The sequence below is a fragment of the Myxine glutinosa genome, chromosome 1 (assembly GCF_964187855.1).
Source record: "Myxine glutinosa chromosome 1, kmMyxGlut1.1, whole genome shotgun sequence".
NCBI lineage: Eukaryota > Metazoa > Chordata > Myxini > Myxiniformes > Myxinidae > Myxine > Myxine glutinosa.
Genome location: NC_136261.1, coordinates 224381754 through 224401223, shown reverse-complemented (window position 1 = coordinate 224401223; position 19470 = coordinate 224381754). Strand labels below are relative to the sequence as shown.

The window sequence follows — 19470 nt, the reverse complement described above, 5'->3', positions numbered from 1 at the left end:
CTCAGGGGAAATATTCCATATGCGATTTTTCTCGTAGCATTATATCCCAAGCTTACATTTTCACATAATGGACATCTGAAATGTGCAGCTCTGTTTAAAAATAATTTTTTGGAAGACGTACCAGGACATTATAAAACAAAAAACATTAAAAGTAATTATTTAAAATAATTATGGGGAATAAGGGCAGGACATGAGGTCAACCGATATGAGTTTTTCAAGGGCTGATGCCAATACTGATATTTAGAGAGCAGTTTTCCTAGTCTAAGAAAAGACTTCATTTATTTAAAATAGAAATTATTTAAATTCTTATTATTCTTATTCTTAAAAAGCCTGCTCCCAATCTTAAAAAGCCTTATTAAATTCTTAACTAAATGAAAAAATTCTCTCTCGGAAACCGCTCCATGGAAAAATTTGAAACTTGGCACATTGCCAAGTACTTCCAATGGGGAACAAAAGCATGATAATGATGACATCACAGAAGAAGTGGTATAAAAAAAACTGAACTGAACCACCTTTAGAGGCCATTTTTCCCCACAGTGCAGGGGTTAGCCTTTTTCGGGCACCTTGGTCCCCTTTTGAAGCAATGTTTTATGGCCGGATGCCCTTCCTGCCGCCAACCCTGTTAGTCGCCTCTTGCTACACACAGGGAATTACCAGTGAACTGGTACTCAATTTGCCAACCTCGGAAGGATGACAGGCTGAGTAAACTCCCCTGGCATTAATTCCGCGATCAACCGGGATCCCAAGCCGGCACCCACGATGTTCAGCCTGGCGGAGGTTTGTACTCCAGCCAAAAATGTTTTAATCGAATTCCTTATCCTAAAAATCTGAAATTGCATGCACATGATCTATGATCCATTTGTATTGAAATATTAAATTTATGACATCATAGGTCACATGATTTGGCAGCCATATTGGATTTAACCTAAAACCTCAACAAAGAATCTTCACCCAAACCACCAAATCGATCGACTCGAAACTTTACGTGTGTCATTGACTAGGCATGGTGATTAAAAGATCATGGAAATATCATTGGTCACATGGTGTGGCAGCCATATTGGGTTGAAGGAAAATATTAAATAATTATATCTCTGAAACCGCTCACCCTATTGATGCGAAATTTTACAACTATCATCCAGCAGCACTGTTGCATATAGTTTGAAAATGATGATGTCGTAGGTCACGTGGTTTGGCAGCCATTTGGATAGAAAAAACGAACCTTATCCTATCAACACAAAACTTCACAAACGTGATCCCCTACCCATACATATGCAGAGTGTACATTTTAAAGGTCATATGTCATGTGGTATGGCAGCCATATTATCTTGAAAACCTATATTACAAAAAAAATCCCTTCTCTGAAACTGCTTCACCGATTGATGTTAATCTGTCATGGCTGGTGAAAATGTGATACTTGAAAACAGCTGAAGGAATTTAAATTCAAACTTGTTTATTTTTAGGACAGTGAACGATGGCAACTACCCATTGTGGGACTATGTGGATGCATATTGGTGACGGTCACATTGTTCTAGTTTTTTTATTTTTTATGTTGAAGGCTCCAGTCATGGACTATATAGTCCTCATCGAGGCCAGGCCTTAAATAAAATAGAAGAAAAGTGTATGGTGTTGGTTTGCAAGAAAGAGATTAAAGCTAGCCCGGTAGCTATAGTTTGAGTGAGACAGAAAGTAAGACCAGAAATCCTTACATGGAGTGTGTAAGATAGGAATGTTAAAGTGGTGTCCAGAACCAAGTCATTAATTTTGAGATAAAGCTATTTTATTACCCTACCCCCCATTGCAGAAAATTTTTTTTTTTTTGCAGATTATAACCGACCAACCAAACAAGTCCAGATGAAGAATGGCTGGAGGCTGGTCCGTACAAATCAAAATGTAGCAAGACCAGTGACTGCATTATTCACTGCACTGATGATGATCATACAAAGCCGGTGTCACCTGAGTCTGAGTTCAGGAAAAACATTATTAGAAGCAGCAAAAACAAGAGAACATTCTGCTATTTTGTAACTGCCAAAACAGTGAAAGAAGATGAAATACCAGAGGTATATTATCATGCAAAATGTAAGAGTTCATTTACAATCAGATCCTTACAGTCTATCAGAACAAAAGTCAAAACTGAAAAATCAGATACTTCATCTAGAGTCGAGACAGTCACTTTGGCAGGTACTATCTACTTTATTGACATTAGAGAAAAAAATGCATTTTTTGTAATAAAGTGAATAAATATAAGGACTGAACAACCAGAGAAATGGTAATTAGGAGCCAAGAGCTACATTCTGACAAAACTGTTCGAAGGATAGAAACTGAAAAACAAGACAGTACTATCCTGGCTATATGCAGCCATGAATTAGTTGTTGTTGAAGGCCACTATAATGCCACATGTTATAAGAACTATACAAGGCTTGAAAATAAAACCTGAAAAGACTGCACAAGATCTTGATGATGATACAGAAAACAATGAAGCAACACAGTATGCAGACAGAGAGAATGAGGTTTACCAAAAGCTATTTGATTTATACAAGACAATACGTCACTGACAAGTGAATAGTTGTAACGTTATTCAAGAAATGAACGAACTGGGTGTCAAATGTGCTCGATTCAACAAAGAAACATGTGCGTCGTAGGTTAGAAGGAGAACTTGGATCGTCTATTCAGATATTTCCAAATGAAAAAGGAAAACTCTTTCTGCTTCTGAACAGTGCATTAGTACTTACGCAGATTGTTATTACAAAAACAGCAGTTGGAGCAGGAAATAAAAACTTTGAGACAGAGTACTTCAGATGCTACTAGAACTTTGAAACGAGCAGCTATACAGTTGACGACTGACATTAAAAGGTGAGAGGAAGACCTCTCATGGCCCCACAACTATCACAACTGAACATTGATTATGTATGCATTCCTTCCTCTGTTAAGCTATTCCTCAAGTATTTTTTTTTTGTTTTTTTTGTTTTTTGTATACAAGATCGAGGCTCGTGAAAGAGCTAACATTAATCACACAAAAAGACAAACCGACACACAAAACATAAAAAACAAGGGGAGCGGCAGACAAGATGGGGAGAGAGGGGGAAGGACACAAAAGAGAGGGGGAAGAGGGGGAAGGACACAAACACAACATTTGAGAGCAGGGACATCGGGAGGACTTGGGGGGAGGTGGGAGAGGAATAAAACATATGAACACTGCAAGGACTCTGGGGTGAATTACCGGGGGTAGAAAAGATCAAGGTTTTCGATGGGGGAAGATAAGAGATGGTGGTGAACAGCTGTTTTAAAGACCTGGAGGGAGGAGTGGGATTGAAGGGAGTGGGGGAGTTTGTTCCAGAGGTGGGAGAAAAGGGGAATGAAAGAGTGAAGGTGAGCAGAGAGCCGAGACTTTGGCAGTTTAACCATAAGAGGGTTGCAGGCAGATCTTGTGCGACCTGAAGGAATATTGGGGGGACAGAGCACAGAGAGAGCTGGGGGAGCAAGGCCGGAGAGGAGTCGGTAGAAGACAAAGACCACCAACCTGCCTGCGGTGAGTGAGTGAAAGGCCCTCGGAGTTGACTACATAGCAGGAGATTCCAATGATTCTGAAAGCTTTGGCCTCAACAGCGTGAAGCCGAGCAAGGTGTGAGGCAGGAGCACCAGCCCAGAGGGGGGAACAGTATTCCATTGAGCTGCGGATGAAAGCCTTGTATGTGGTGAGGAGCTCAGGTGTGCCAAGGAAGGACTTCGCACGACGGAGGATGCCCAGTCGGCGACTGGCTTTGGAGGCCAGCTTGGAAATGTGGTTTTCCCAAGAAAGATCATGGCAGATAGTGAGACCCAAAAGCTTGAGCGACAGAACTTCTTGGAGAGGATTGTTGAGAAAGTAGATGGGAGGGTTGTCCAGTCGGTCCTTTCGGAGAGACATTGTAAGAGTGTGAGATTTGTCAGGATTGAAAGACATGTTCCACTTGTTTGACCAGTCTGTGATTTTGTCCAGGTCTGCAGAGAGTGAGGAGGCTGCAGACTGCCGATCTGAGGGATGAGGAATGGAGCGACAGAGAGTAGAGTCGTCAGCAAAGAGATAGAGAGGATTTTCAAGAGAGTCAGAGAGATCATTGATGAAGACCAGAAAAAGCACAGGGCCCAGAACACTACCTTGGGGAACTCCAGCCTGAACAGGAAGAGGAGATGAGAGACTGGAAAGGTTGAGAATTCCAGTGAGACACCTGATAAAAAGTTTCTAAATGCATCAATTCCATTGGCCAAGACTTTATCTACAATGTGAGAGTGCTGGTAAACACAAACCCATAAACATATACTGCTGTCATTTTCAGTTAAGTCTCTTCCTAGAAATGTTGAACTAAAAAATTCTGAACTTTCTGGGTCATGGGATATCACTTTATTGATACAGCTTTTGCACTTTATAAGCCACCATCACCAGCTGAGTATGCCACTGTACTACCTGAGCAGATCCATTGTCGCATTACCACTGGACTAGTCTTTGACAACATAAATCGCCTTGACGAGACCTTACCCTTACATTCTTCTCTGCTGCCCGGATTCGTCAGGGCAGCACGGTCACGGTCAGAGTGGCGAATGGTCCGCATGGACCGGCCCTTTCCCTCTTGTCTCTCTCTTGTCTCTGTTTCCCCTCTCTCTCTAACTCTGTTGTGGCCCTGACTTTGTGAAGGCAGGGGTACACCATCCTGGTTGTGGGGGATCTCTGGGTCATTCCTGCGAGATCGATCGGCTGTCTACATGCTGCAGGGCTTGTTCGAGAGAACTGTCTGGGGCTATACAACAACAACCATTTTCCACGAGCCACGTGCATAACAGTTCTAAATTAATCTTTGATACAGCAGATCTATGTGCGTGTTTACCATCCCCCACCACCGACATCCCCCCCATAAATAATGGGGATATGACCCACCCGCCCTCCATCTACTCACAAGCCCTGCATGGCTATTCATGTGCAGTGTGTCCTAAACAAGCCCACTTGGTTAACCACAATTTAATATATCTGTTATTCCACAGACTCTGGAACGAAATCATTTCATCATTAAGAAGACAAACAAAACAAGTAAACACCATGTGATGCGTTATTTATGAAGCTCGGCTTACCTTCGAGCAGCTGAGCAATTTTGCTGGACTCCTTGGAAGGAGAACCACATGATTCCTGCTTTACATGCTCATTTCTCAAAGCATCTTGAAAAGTCTGAAAAGAACTTTGGAAAGTTTCCATTGTCTCCAGATGAGCATCACCTGCAAACCATTTGACAATTTGTTGCTTACTCGGGAAAGCATTTGTGTTATTTTTAATTATTACAAGATTATTACATGTATTATTGTTGTTCTTCAGACCTCTGACAAGTGAGGAGTAATCATCAATGGACTCGGACTCCACCTTGACCTCTGCAATAAAATCTGAAAAATACAACATCACATTAAAACTCAACTTTAAATAGCATAAACTAAAAATCACAATAAAGCTCTGGATGGCAAGGGAATACTTTTCTATCTCCTGAAAAATATTGATTTGAAATTGAATAGGAAAAGGAAACCAAATGATCTGAACTTCTGTTGGTCAATTTGACAATATGCAATGCTCTACTGGGTATTTTGGCAAAAGCATGAATTTTTGTTATTACCATTATTTTTTTTTATCGTTTGCACCATAAAGGTAAAGACAATGCATTTGCCAAGCTGGAGGACAAATAGATAGCAAAGTCATTTATTGGAACATTTAATCAATTTATTACAAATCAAAAACTATCTGCAGAAAACATGAACAGCTAACGAATGTTTAGTTGAAGATAACACACAGATGACCTGACATCAATTAGATTGGCCATTAAGGAGAAAAATCAATAAAAAGATTAAACAAGTCTGCCTGACCACATCATACATCCTGACATTGAGAACAAACTTGAAATCAAAATGGAAATTACCTAAATCACTTCCCCTGGCATTCTTGAACTCAAGATTGAATCTTGCAGAGCTGATCACCATCCAGTTCAAACAGAGGTGGACCCTCGAACTTCACTTTGGTGAGAATAAATTTCTCAGACAGATTCAATATCATCCCTGTTTGGCCAGTCGTACTTGAATTTCATAGTCTCTGACCCTCAATAAATTTCAGTTCAATCGTCTCACCGACCTGATTGATCATTCGGCCGATGTAAAAGGTTCCCTTGGACCCAATCATGAAATCTCTGACAGTGCCTGACAATGAGCTCTGAGAGTGCGTCAGTCCTTTTGGCTGCTCGCCAAGCCTTCCAGTACAAGCAATCATCATCTCCGTCCTGAGCAGACAAATATTCCAGACAGTCTATCACTACATTGTACCCTTCCACCCATTTATTTTCAGAATTATGTTTCTGCTCAACTGACAACCTATTTTTGACTTTCATAGTGGTAGATTGTGGTGAATCAATTGCTTCAGCCAAATGTACCTCCACTGTTGAGTAGCAGAGACAGGATTCTGTACCATTAGGCATCATGCAATAACACCAGAGCTCCAGGTGCCCCAATTTCCCCGTTCATTGCACACGATTTGGTGGATTTATATTGTACCCTTAATGGTGCCAACCGGGTTAAGACTCTCAATGAACGCATTCACCTCATCGACTTATTCAGGTTGTACTTCAATCAGAAAAACATTTACATTTCCTTCCAAAGCCTGAATAAGTTGATTGATAGTATATCTGTACCACATGCAACCATTCGATCTGCTGTATTCTTCACAGCTGCCACTATCTGGCCCTTTCCCATGAGAAGTTTCCAGAAAAATCACATATGATCTGTCTGAACTCCATTTGGAATGGAATCTTGCAGAGTACCACCATCTCTTATCTTCCACATCCAAAACCTTGATCTTTTCTACCCCCGTTAATACACTCAAAATCGACCACTTTCAATCTCAGACTTCATTTCCAAGTATGTATTGTTACGTGCTCCTCCCCAAACCCTGGTCACGGTGTACCTCCGAGCCCCGAAAGGAGTCACGGCAAAAAGATGTGCTATTATGTGTGCCAATGACCAATGGTGAAACCACACCAATCAATCGAAACCAAAAACCAAGTATTGTATTAATATTGCACAATAATAACAACTTGTGCAAGTACAAGAAAACCTCAATTGCACAGCAAACACCATATAATTCCTTTGATGGTACCACCAGTTTCTTAACTCAATAACTCACGGTACTCCACGTGAGCGAACTGTAACACCCCCAAAGTCACTGTCATGACACCAGGCCAAAGTCGATCCACGCTCCGGTGATCACAATACAAGAAAAAGGTCGTACTGAGACGTGAACCCAGGACGGCTGACAGTCGACGCTGCAGAAGAGCCGCTGGGTGAGGTCGGGCCGACGTCGGTCAGGTAAAAGTTCACCCAAAAAGGCGACTGGGAATTCACACCTTCGGTCCACCAGACAATGACGCTGACATGAACGAGCAGCAGTTCCCAAGCGGAGAACCGCAAATTCCCAAGCGAAATCCACGACACACACGAGAACCAAGCAAATCGCTGGTGCGAGGTGAAATGGCTGGTGCGAGGTGAAATGGCAGACGGGCCCGTAATGGAGGCGTACTTGCTCTCCAACAATGATTCACTTTTGGAACCAAAAGCAAAACCCGTCACGCAGGTTTATCTGCCACAGCAATAACGACACTGTCACAGGAATCCCTTTCCCGGGGAAACCAATATTCGCTCGTGACCAATGTCCCCCAGCGCCCGCTCGACACCTCGAAGCAGATCGGCCTTCCTTTCCCGATCTCACTCGTCACTCCAGCCTCTTCTTCATCCTCTTCCGGTTTCACCCGATCCATTTGGTTTTTCTTTTGAAACACTAATTTTTACCTTTGAAGACAGTTATCTCCATTTCACACTCAAACTGTAACAATAATAGCATATGAAACTAAAAATGCTTCGAGTAGATGAAAACCACAAAGATGGAAGTGTCGAATCCGTAACAGTATATATATATACAGTGACAGTGAAACCTTGACTTACGAGTTTAATTCGTTCTGTGACCGAGCTCGTAACTCAATTTACTCGTTTCTCAAATTAAATTTCCCCATTAAAATGAATTGAAATGCTATTAATCCGTTCCAGCCCCACAAAAACCACACCAATTTTTTTTGAAATATATATATATAAATATCTCGCGCTTTATATTTCACCTGTATGCAGCATACAAGTTGGCAGGATGGCCTGGACTGGAGGTACGCACACTTGACTCTAAACTGTCCAGCCTGGGTTTGAATCCCGACCCAGCTATAACCTGTCATGTCGGTGTTTCACAGGCAGGGTGATTCATCAATGTGTGTACCGCTAAACTGGGCTCCCCGTTTGCATCCCATTAGTTGTTGGATGTTAAGGATCTCACCGTGTCTTCCACAAAGAGAAGGCGAGCTATCGCCGGCACTCTGAACAAGTTGTGGCCTGGCATGCTCTTCTCCTCTGCCGTTATATACGTCCTCCTCGGCATCTTTTTCCAGAAGAGCCCCGTCTCGTCACAGTTGAAGATTTGCTGGGGGATGTGTCCTTCGGCTTCTATCAGTTCGGCAAAAGTTATAATAAAATCTTCAGCTGCCTTCACATCCGAGCTTGCTGCCTCGCCATGCCTGACGACGGAGTGAATGCCGGTCCTCTTCTTAAAATTATCAAACCATCCCCGACTGGCTTTGAATGACTCTTCCGATGCCTCGTCCGTTGATGTTCCCGCCGCCTGCTGCACCAAATCCCCGTAAATGTCTCGTGCCTTCTCACACATGATGCTCTCGGTCACGGTATCTCCTGCGAGCTGCTTCTCCATCAACCACACAAACAACAACTTCTCCATCTCTTCATGGATAGAGGTCCGGAGCTTTGAAATAATCGTAACGCCCTTGGCTGGCGTTATAGCCTTTATCGACTCCTTCTGCTTCAAAATCGTACATATCGTAGAAGTACTACGATCGTACTGCCTCGCCAAGTCGACAACACGCACACCTCGCTCATGTTTTTCGACGATTGCGTGTTTTATATCCAAGCACATCATCCTCTTCTTCTTCTCAGCACTGCCCTTGGCACTCAATTTCTTAGGACCCATGGTTAAAACTAAGAAATTTTCCAAAATAACAAAAATGCGAAAACAAAGCAGCAGCGATATACGGCAGAGATGCTTGCACGGCAAGATAACCACGTGACCTGAATGCTCGTTGGGCCACCTAGTGGCGGGTGGCGTAAGCTCGTAACTCAGATCTCGGCTCGCATCACAAAGCAAAAAACCGCCCGAGCGACGGCTCGTATCTCGGAAAACTCGTAAGTTGGTGCACTCGTAAGTCAAGGTTTCACTGTATATACATATATATACATATATATACATATATATACATATATATACATATGTATATATATATATATATATATATATATATAATTATATATATATATATATATACATACATACATATATATATAGTTGCGGATTCGGGGGTTGGCGCTCCCCTTATCAAGGGGGGGGTTAATCCCCTTGTCTTTTAAGCTGGCCGCCCCCCAATCCTGGAAGCTATGACGCTCCTTCCGGTCGGAATTAGCTAGGGTGATTGGTCAATGAAGTCCCAAATACCTACTTACTAACCCGACCGTAAAGCATGGAAATAAATCCCGCTCGAACCGCGGATAGGATGGTAAATGCCGAGCGGTTAGCGATCCGCGATCCGAGCCGTTAACAATAAAACTAAACCCGATCTTGAGCGGTTCCGAAATCGTGCCACAGGTACTCAATTGAAAGAAAGGACGGAGGCGATCAGATTAGGGGAAAACCAAGAAATAACAAGGTACATTTATTAACAAACCAAAGAGGAAACGAAAGGAATATACAGGAGGAAGAAGAAACAAAACGACACAGGGCAATCTTATTTATACGGTCTTAACTTATAACCCCAGGACAAACAGACACACTCACACGGAATTGTAGTGGTAGGGGAGGAAGGTCCAGGCAGATGGTCAGGCTCCGTGTCCGGTCCCGACTCATGCCGTGGTGGTGATGGAAGCAGGCCGGCAGTGCGCTGCGTGTCGTTGACCACGAGCGGACCTTGCAGATATATCGGGGGGGGGACTGGGATGCTACGCACGGGATAACCGTATAGCGTACCAACGCTCTCTCTCTCTCTATTAATGTTCGCCTCAACAAGGCAGTTCGTATCAAAGGGGCACCCTCAAGCAGTTCTTCTTGCATGCAGTCCTTCAAGTCCTTGCAAAAGGAGGCCGCCGAATGAAGTCCCCCGTATGAAGTCCGTTACAATCGATGGTCCCCTGCGCAGTCCATTACAATAAGCAGTCTGTGGCGCAGTCCTTTGCAAATGTGCTCGCTGGCCAGACCTCCGCGCAGTCCGTAAAAGGGCGCCGCGCTTGTGCTTATATAACGCGCTTTGAGATCAATGCGCGCACTTCGAAACCACGCCCGCCAGTGAGCTCACCTCAGCCCTGGTTGGTTGGCGAGGGCTTACCGGCTCCGCCCTTGATGGCGAGTTGACAGGGCCACGCCTCGTTCTTGTGTCCGGCCCCCTTTTTCCTCGGCCTGAGACCGCAGGTTCAATGGCGTTTGTTTGAGCAAACTTCAGCTCAACGCAGCGAACGCTGCTGGCAAGCAGAGGCGCGTAATAGAATTGGGACAGAGAGATTGGAAAGGAAGCGAATGGGGCCTATCTTATTTGATTAATGCAACACAGATTCAACTATTGGGAACACGGCCTTATCTGACACATAATAAGGAAATAACTAAAGTTCCTATGGTGGCCTACGTGTTGCATATTGACTAATTACGGGTGCGACCTTTAACCTTTTAATAATGGAATATTTACAAGAATTATTTACAAAGTGAGGGTTATAAAAACCGCAACCCTGCACCCTCCTTTCCTCCAGGCCCATCCCAGGCCGAAACAACTTTAACTTAATGTGACACTTAGGTGTGGTTACCCTCTAGTTTTAACCTCACCCTGAGTGCGACAGTTTTAACACTAAATATGTCCCGCCTGCTGCGTTGCATCCTATCTAACTGACTCATGCCCACAGACTAACCGAATTGCGGAATGGTCTTCAAACTAAACATTTAGCCGGTGGGGAGCATTATTTACAAAAACACTAATTATTTACAAACTGTCACCCAAGACCTGTCTTTTTGTGGGAAGAAAAAGATGGTTTGAAAAGTGGAAAAATACCACTGCCATGCACTGCACCGATACACCATATCATATGTACCCATATGCACCAATAATAAGAAATGCACCAAAAGCACCAAAAAGCACCATCAAGAAAAAGGCACAAAAACAAACATTTTAAAAATAATAAATGATGCCTTGTGATGTCTTCTCTGCTGGGCCGATGCTTCTGGTTGTCTTCTTGCTTGATGTTGTTTATTAAAGGGGCACACACCGCATCCGCTTTTTATTACTCAGGGCCAGCAGGGCCAACTTCGGTGGTCCACCTGCATGGCATGGAGGCCACTTTGAAAACAGTGGTCCGCAACCAGATACCGCTGGCAACAATGGTCGGTCCCAGCAGAGGTGCCAGGCCACAGTACGTGTGGTCCATAAGATGGTGCTAGGCCACAGAACGTGTGGTCCATATGGTGCATCAGTGTAGGCCGGAGGCAGCAAGGGTGCGGGCGCACAACTGTGGTCACCTGCACACTCCCCCCCCCCCTCACCCCCGGGCACAAAAGAACAATGGTCCGTGAGTGGGGAAGGAAGGACAAGCAAATCAGCGGGCAGGGGCACAAGGGTACACATCAATACAAAGCAATGTAACATGAAGGGTGCAGGAGGGCGAGCCGAGAAAGCTCGTCCCTAATCGTTCGTCACCCCCCATGTCAGCTACCCTACCCTTGCCCTTACCTGTATTTACACAATTTACAAATCCGTCGCTATCGTCTTGTCCCCCATTCCCTCTAAACCAAATCCGTCATCAATCCCTCCTAAGGAGGAAGAGATGGAATACAAACAATGTCAACCCCATGTCATGATGCGTCTTACAATCTCCAAATAGTTCACAAAGCATGGTGTGGAGTCCTATCACCCAGGTGAGTGGATGCGGATGGTGCAAAGAGATTTTCTCCTATCTATGCTTCTAAATGACATTAACTCAGTTTACACTACCCGGGGTCTTGCCCTGCCAATCCATTGGACTCTTCACATTATGCGGTTCTACAAACCAATTCCCATTGAACAGTCTGTGGTGCTCTCCAATTTGGGGTCTCATTCCCCCTATTTTTCAATTCTGTGCCCTCGCACAATTTCAGGGCTGTGTCGTGTGGCTCACCAGCAGGTCCGCTCACCTGCACCCCTCCGCCACTGAACGTCGCCACCCGAGCTTACCTGCTCCTCACCCGAACCTACCTGGGGAAGGCCCTCTGGCTCCCTTACCCCACTAATGCCCCCTCTGGCATCGGGCTACCCGGGTCCTCTCTCGGGATCCACGGGCCCCACTGAACACTAACTCTGAACTGGCTCCCAGAGCCTACCTGCGGCCTCACCTGGCCGACAGACTACCAGTGGCGGAGTGCCCATTTAACCATACTCACTAACAGGCTCACACGCCCAGCCATTCCACACACTAATGCACCAAACCAAGCAGTACTCTGCTACTTTCGCACCACAGATGTCAATATCCAACCACAATTTACCTACTCCCTCTACCTACTCTTAAACTACCCTCCCCGGGTACTCGTGAAGGGGTCCATCCTTCCCCCATCCACTCCTTCACACCATACACTACACTCCACATATTCCACACTCCCACTCCACACCATTCATTCCAGACCATTTATTCCAGACCATTGTTACGTGTTCCTCCCCGACCTCCTGGTCTTCCGGTTCGAGTTCCTGTATCATTTTAAGGTAACCTTTTTAACTTTTAATAACTGTTCATAAACAATAAACCTTTGGAAGACAATAATAGTACGTAGAATCAGAAATCTTTCAAGTGGAGGAAAACCACAACAGCGGAAGTGACGAATCCATAACACTTCCCCCCTTCAAGAAAGAAAGTTTGAACACAGCGAAAACTTTCTTTGCAGACAAACTCTTTCAACAAACAAAAGTAAACTCACAACCCAAATACTCAATTCCCATGAGCAACAATTATCAACATCTCAAAAATAAAGCAACAAAATTTCACACAACCCACAGGGATTTCCAAAGTTAATTCACTCTGGACAATTCATCAGCCACGACATTGTCCCTGCCCTTTACATGTTCAATTTCCAAGTTGAACCCCTGCAAAGCCAAACTCCATCTCCTCAACCTCTGATTTTTACTTTTAGTTTGTTTTGAATGAAGGTTAAGGGGTTGATCAAAAATCCAAAGTCAAGCAAATCGATAGCACTTTTTCCCGAACTTCTTCGGAACTTCTTCCTTTGTTTTGAAGTTCAGTCCACCTACAAATAACTTGCTACATTTGTCGCCATCCCTAACTGGGGTGGTGTTATTTTCCCTACTGGGCTTTTTAACAACCATAGGGTTACCATAAACTTGACCACCGGCCAAATCATTCCCGATAACAACAGATACTCCCCCTACAGGAAGAGTGGCTTGTAAACCTACGGTGACCGGTCCTGACACCAACTCGGACTCCAAATGGATGGCATGAAGTGGAGCTCTAATACAAGCCACCAATCCCCTGTAAACGAACACTATCACCAGTTGCCGTCTCCTCTGACAATGGCAAGATGCCTTCAAGCATTAAAGATTGATGTGCTCCTGTGTCCCTCAACACCCTAACAGGTCTCCGGTTAGTCGAGGCTCCATCCAGTGACACAAACCCCTCTGAAATAAATGGTTGGTAACCCTTTTGAGGGCGATTTCTCACAATGGCCATTGCATTTGGAGTCGTACTAGTCGAACTCCGCTCCTGATTTTCCCTTTTCAGGGCATAACATTGGGACATCACATGTCCAGGTTTCTTGCAAAAGGCGCAAGTAGGCCCGGAGGAAAAACTGGTGGTCTGCCTCGAGCCCCCTGGAAGATAAGTCTGCCTTGGACCTGTTGTCTTCTCCTCCCTAAAAGTTGTGGTATCAGATTTGTACTCATAGTCATCTCTAGATCACCTCCAGGAATTCTTGTTCTCCGCACCGGGTTTACCATAACTCCCTTGGCTAACTCTAGGCGAGAAGTTAGGTTTGCTGAACCCAATCTTGTGTGTCAAGGCATAGTCATCTGCCATGGTTGCTGCCTCATACAACGTTGGTACCTTCCTCTCATCCAGATGTACTTTAATGTCCGCATGGACACACTGTTGGAATTCCTCCACCAGGATCAATTGTTGCAATAGTTCAAAGTCTTTCCCGACTTCTTTTGAATCACACCACCGATCAAACATGGTCTCTTTCATTCGGGCAAACTCCACATGGGTTTCACTCTCCCTCTTCCTGGCATTCCGGAATTTTTGCCGGTAAGCTTCCGGGACCAATTCATAGGCCTTGAGAATGTTTTTCTTCAAAATCTCATAATCTGCACATTGGTCAATCGGTAAAGCCGAATAAATATCTTGAGCTTTACCCACCAGAACACTTTGCACTAATATGGTCCAGGACTCCTCAGGCCAGTTTAGCAGTCGAGCCACCTTCTCAAAGTGTGAAAAAAAATTGGCTACCTCCTTTTCATTGAAGGGTGGAACCAGCCTCACATGTCTGTCAACATCCCAGGTGTTCTGACTAGGTGTCGAACCAGTCGGCATGGATGGTACCTCTCCCCGTTCTCTCATTAACTCCAGCTGCTTGACTTTAATTTCCTGCTGACGCGCCATTTCACGGTCCTTGAACTCCCTTTCGGCTTTTCTCTCCTCTGCTTCGAGTTCCCTTGCAGCTCTCCTTTCCTCTGCTTGTTCCTTTTCTCTTCTTTCTTCGCGTTCCCTTGCAGCTCTCCTTTCCTCTGCTTGTTCCTTTTCTCTTCTTTCTTCGAGTTCTCTTTCAACTCTCCTTTCCTCTGCTTTTTTCTCTTCTAACCTTTCCTGGAGTTCTCTTTCCTGTTCTGCTCTTCCCTTTTCTGCTTTCCTTTCCTCTGCTTTTAACCTTTCCTGGAGTTCTCTTTCCTGTGCTGCTCTTTCCTTTTCTGCTTTCCTTTCCTCTGCTTTTAACCTTTCCTGGAGTTCTCTTTCCTGTGTTGCTCTTCTTTCCTCGCTCTGCAATTGCATCTCCATTTTTTGGAGTTCCTGTTCCTCGGGTAACCAATCCCAGGCTACCTCTTCCCATGCTCCTAATCCCACCATTGATTGTATCACCACTGTCTGCATCTCTGCCTTCCTCATATTAGATCGGACCTCCAAGGTAAAATGTTTGGCCAATTTCAAGAGGTCCGATTTCACTAACGCTCTGAACTGTGCTTCACGAGGGGTCACTGCAAACTTCTCTGCGTCAAACTCCATGGTGACTATTGTTAACACCTGTTAACCTTCACACAATAAATTTTAAAAAAACAAATTATTATTTATTTTTTTTGGAAAAATTTGGGAATGTTGGAACAAGTTCCAAATTTGGGAATTCTGGGAATGTTAGGGAATTCTTTCCCAGACTAAATTTAGGGGATTTTTAGAGCCCAGACGCAGACCCAATTTCGAGCCCACGAGTCAATTGGACGAGCCCCCAATTTCTGTTACGTGTTCCTCCCTGACCTCCTGGTCTTCCGGTTCGGGTTCCTATATCATTTTAAGGTAACCTTTTTAACTTTTAATAACTGTTCATAAACAATAAACCTTTGGAAGACAATAATAGTACGTAGAATCAGAAATCTTTCAAGTGGAGGAAAACCACAACAGCGGAAGTGACGAATCCGTAACACCATCTATTCCAGACCATCTATTCCATACTACTCTCCACTTGCACACCATGCAAGCCAATGCACTCAATACACAACTTTCACGAGCATTGCCTCATTTGCTAACCAGCACTATAAGGACTTCCATTCACAATTCCTCATTTCATCCGAAACTTAAAGCTCATACACACAGCATCATTTGACTAACTATTGCCCTTCTAAGACTCGTGCTTCCGAGTCATCCCATTAAACTATGCACATCCCACGTCATTATCATCCAACTACCCTACTCTACGTCCCCACTACAGGTACAATAGTCACTACTTAAATCTCGGTCACCTATAGTCATTTCTAGCTTCTATCAATAACCTAGCCCTCCCTGGCTAGCTCTCGCCGCCAAACCCCATAAAACAACTGCTCCTCTGCCCAAAAGATACGATATGAGGGATGGTATATCTACCATCCCTCTACACCGTATACCATTTGCCATCACTAACTCTATTCGTATACTATATTGAGCCTCTCGTGCGGGAATGCATGGTCATTACAGCCCGGCTTCGCAAAGCCGAGCAATGTGTGCGGATGGCCTGGTCTACTGCAGGTTGGGTCCGTCCGGCATTCGGATTCAGGGGAGGAGGTTTTGTCTGGCCAAGGCTCCAAGCACCATCCCTACGCAGGGCCCTGCGCTCCCAAGCGCGATTGCCCAGCCTTGCCCGGCCGGAGCGCCGCCACTACAAGGGGGCACCGCTCCGACCCCTCCTCCTTCCCCTCGAACCGGGCCGATCGCCTTGCCTGGCAAAACGCGGCACCGAGCGTGCAGGGCGGAGCCTGGCCCGAATCGTGCACGGCGCTCCGTGCAGGAGCGACACGGCACCGATCCCAGCCGGCCCCCGCAGCACACAAAGCGCACCACGCCCCGAGAGCTCGCGTCGGCTGTACGTCGGCCTAACCGCTGCCCCGGTTAACGTCGATGCCTGCCTCACATGCTCACGCCATTCGTTCCTTTCTTCACTCACACATCAAGGCATCTCCGCGCCTCTCATACACTCCATGCACTCTTTTACCGCACTCTCTCTCCGTGCACTCTCTTCTCTCGCACACCCCATTATCACACACACCTCCGTTACGCACTCCGTAACACTCCCGGGTGTACACTCCGTTGCACACCCACTCAGCGCACACCTACCCACGGGTGTGCAATCCCCTGTCGCACACCCAATCATGCGCTCCACAACCAACTCAGGTGTGCATTCTCACACACTCGCCACAAGCAACTCACTCTCTGTATCACATTCATCACACATACACTCCGATGTGCATTCATCCTCACTTTCACACTCTGTAACACACTCACTCTTCGACGCACACTTTTTTCTTACACGCGCGCCATTTCCACTCACACAGCGCACCACGGACCTTCCACGAACGCCCGGGTGACGTCTGGATCCCAAGCGCGCAAAAAATCCTCTCGCGCCAAACACCTTTCCGCAAAATCTTTTAGCACCATATACAGCCCTTCTCACCTTTGGGATCCTCTTCTCCACACGCACCTGCAAATCTTTATAAGGATTAGCCAGTACGGCATCAGGATGCGAATACAGACTTTGGGCATATTCCATTCCTTCCTCCCGCGAGTGCTGTTCTACGTCCGATGCCTCTTCCGCCCCAATTTCCATTATAATGATTTTAATTTCTTTATTTTCGATGACCGCTGGCGCTAATAAAATTTTCCCTTCTACTGCGGCGGTCGCCGGCTTGCCCATATCCCGGGTCGCGATTTCTATACCCGTCCACACGACTTCACTTTGCTCTAACTCGCTTTTCCCACGTTCCTCAAGCCGCGTTACCTCGTCGCGTACCCATGTGCCGCTCCCGCACAACTCGCGGTCTCTGTCCCTCCCTATCTGTTTTACCTCATATGTGGCTTTGTCCCTCGCCAACCCCTCATTAATTTCTCGGGCTTCGCCACCCATGTCCTTCAATTGACCCCCTAATTTGTCTTCTAACCCTCCCAATTTATTTTCTAATCCCTCAAATTTACTGTCTAATCTTCCAAATTTACTGTCTAATCCCCCAAATTTACTGTCTAATCCCCCAAATGTACTGTCTAATCCCTCAATTTGATCTCCCAATTCATTCCTCAATCCGCCAATATGGCTTCCCAATTCATTTTTTAATCCCTCGATTTGGTTTCCCAACCCCATTTGTACGGCTGCCTGCAGCTGCGCATGAGGTCCTGCATATTCATCCCTCCCATTTGTGCAGCAGGCGCAGCCCTCATCGCCATGTGCGAGGTGCCGCCATTTTGTGCGCCTGCAACCCCCACTACCGCACCTTCTTTAATTTCCTCCTCCATCTCTCCCAATTCTTCCCTGGGGTCCTGGGTTAATTTTACCCCTTCTTCTACCTCCTCCACCGGCATCCAATCGCCTTGACTATCCATGGCACGATTCAATTTGGATGTTGTAATAAAATTTCGGCCGCTCGTAATTTTGACCAAAAAAATTTCAGCTACAAAATTTGGTTCGGGTCCAATCCCACTCCCAGACACCAATTGTTGCGGATTCGGGGGTCGGCGCTCCCCTTATCAAGGGGGGGGGGGCGGGTTAATCCCCTTGTCTTTTAAGCTGGCCGTCCCCCAATCCTGGAAGCTATGACGCTCCTTCCGGTCGGAATTAGCCAGGGGGATTGGTCAATGAAGTCCCAAATACCTACTTACTAACCCGACCGTAAAGCAGGGAAATAACTCCCGCTCGAACCGCGGATAGGATGGTAAATGCCGAGCGGTTAGTGATCCGCGATCCGAGCCGTTAAAAACAAAACTAAACCCGATCCTGAGCGGTTCCGAAATCGTGCCACAGGTACTCAATTGAAAGAAAGGACGGAGGCGATCGGATTAGGGAAAAACCAAGAAAGAACAAGGCACATTTATTAACAAACCAAAGAGGAAACGAAAGGAATATACAGGAGGAAGAAGAAACAAAAGGACACAGGGCAATCTTATCTATACGGTCTTAATTTATAACCCCAGGACAAACAGACACACTCACACGGAATTGTAGTGGTAGGGGAGGAAGGTCCAGGCAGATGGTCAGGCTCCATGTCCGGTCCTGACTCGTTCCGTGGTGGTGATGGAAGCAGGCCGGCAGTGCGCCGCGTGTCATTGACCACGAGCGGACTTTACAGATATATCGGGGGGGGGGGGGGGGGGGGGGGGGACTGGGATGCTACGCACGGGATAACTGTATGGCGTGCCAACGCTCTCTCTCTCTCTATCTCTCTCTATTAATGTTCGTCTCAACAAGGCAGTTCGTATCAAAGGGGCACCCTCATGCAGTTCTTCTTGCACGCAGTCCTCCAGGTCCTTGCAAAATGAGGCCGCCGAATGAAGTCCCCCGCATGAAGTCCGTTACAATCGATGGTCCCCTGCACAGTCCGTTACAATAAGCAGTCTGTGGCGCAGTCCTTTGCAAATGTGCTCGCTGGCCAGACCTCCGCGCAGCCCGTAAAAGGGCGTCGCGCTTGCGCTTATATAACGCGCTTTGAGATCAATGCGCGCACTTCGAAACCACGCCCGCCAGTGAGCTCACCTCAGCTCTGGTTGGTTGGCGAGGGCTTACCGGCTCCGCCCTTGATGGCGAGTTGACAGGGCCACGCCTCGTTCTTGTGTCCCGCCCCCTTTTTCCTCGGC

General features: G+C 45.9%; 2 protein-coding genes across 3 annotated transcripts in view; one reads left to right on the top strand and one right to left on the bottom strand.

Annotated features, from left to right (window-relative positions):
- Positions 1–19470, top strand: part of LOC144891290 (uncharacterized) — a 981422-nt gene that overhangs the window by 403840 nt on the left and 558112 nt on the right. The gene's annotated exons all lie outside the window — the stretch shown is intronic.
- Positions 1–19470, bottom strand: part of LOC137434348 (uncharacterized) — a 37061-nt gene that overhangs the window by 7202 nt on the left and 10389 nt on the right. For both annotated transcript variants that reach the window (XM_068127261.2, XM_078784238.1), the window contains exons 2-3: positions 5341–5403; positions 5101–5241 (exon numbers count right to left, since the gene is read on the bottom strand). In XM_068127261.2, the coding sequence (XP_067983362.1) occupies positions 5101–5241; positions 5341–5403 (204 nt within the window). The remainder of the gene's footprint in view (positions 1–5100; positions 5242–5340; positions 5404–19470) is intronic.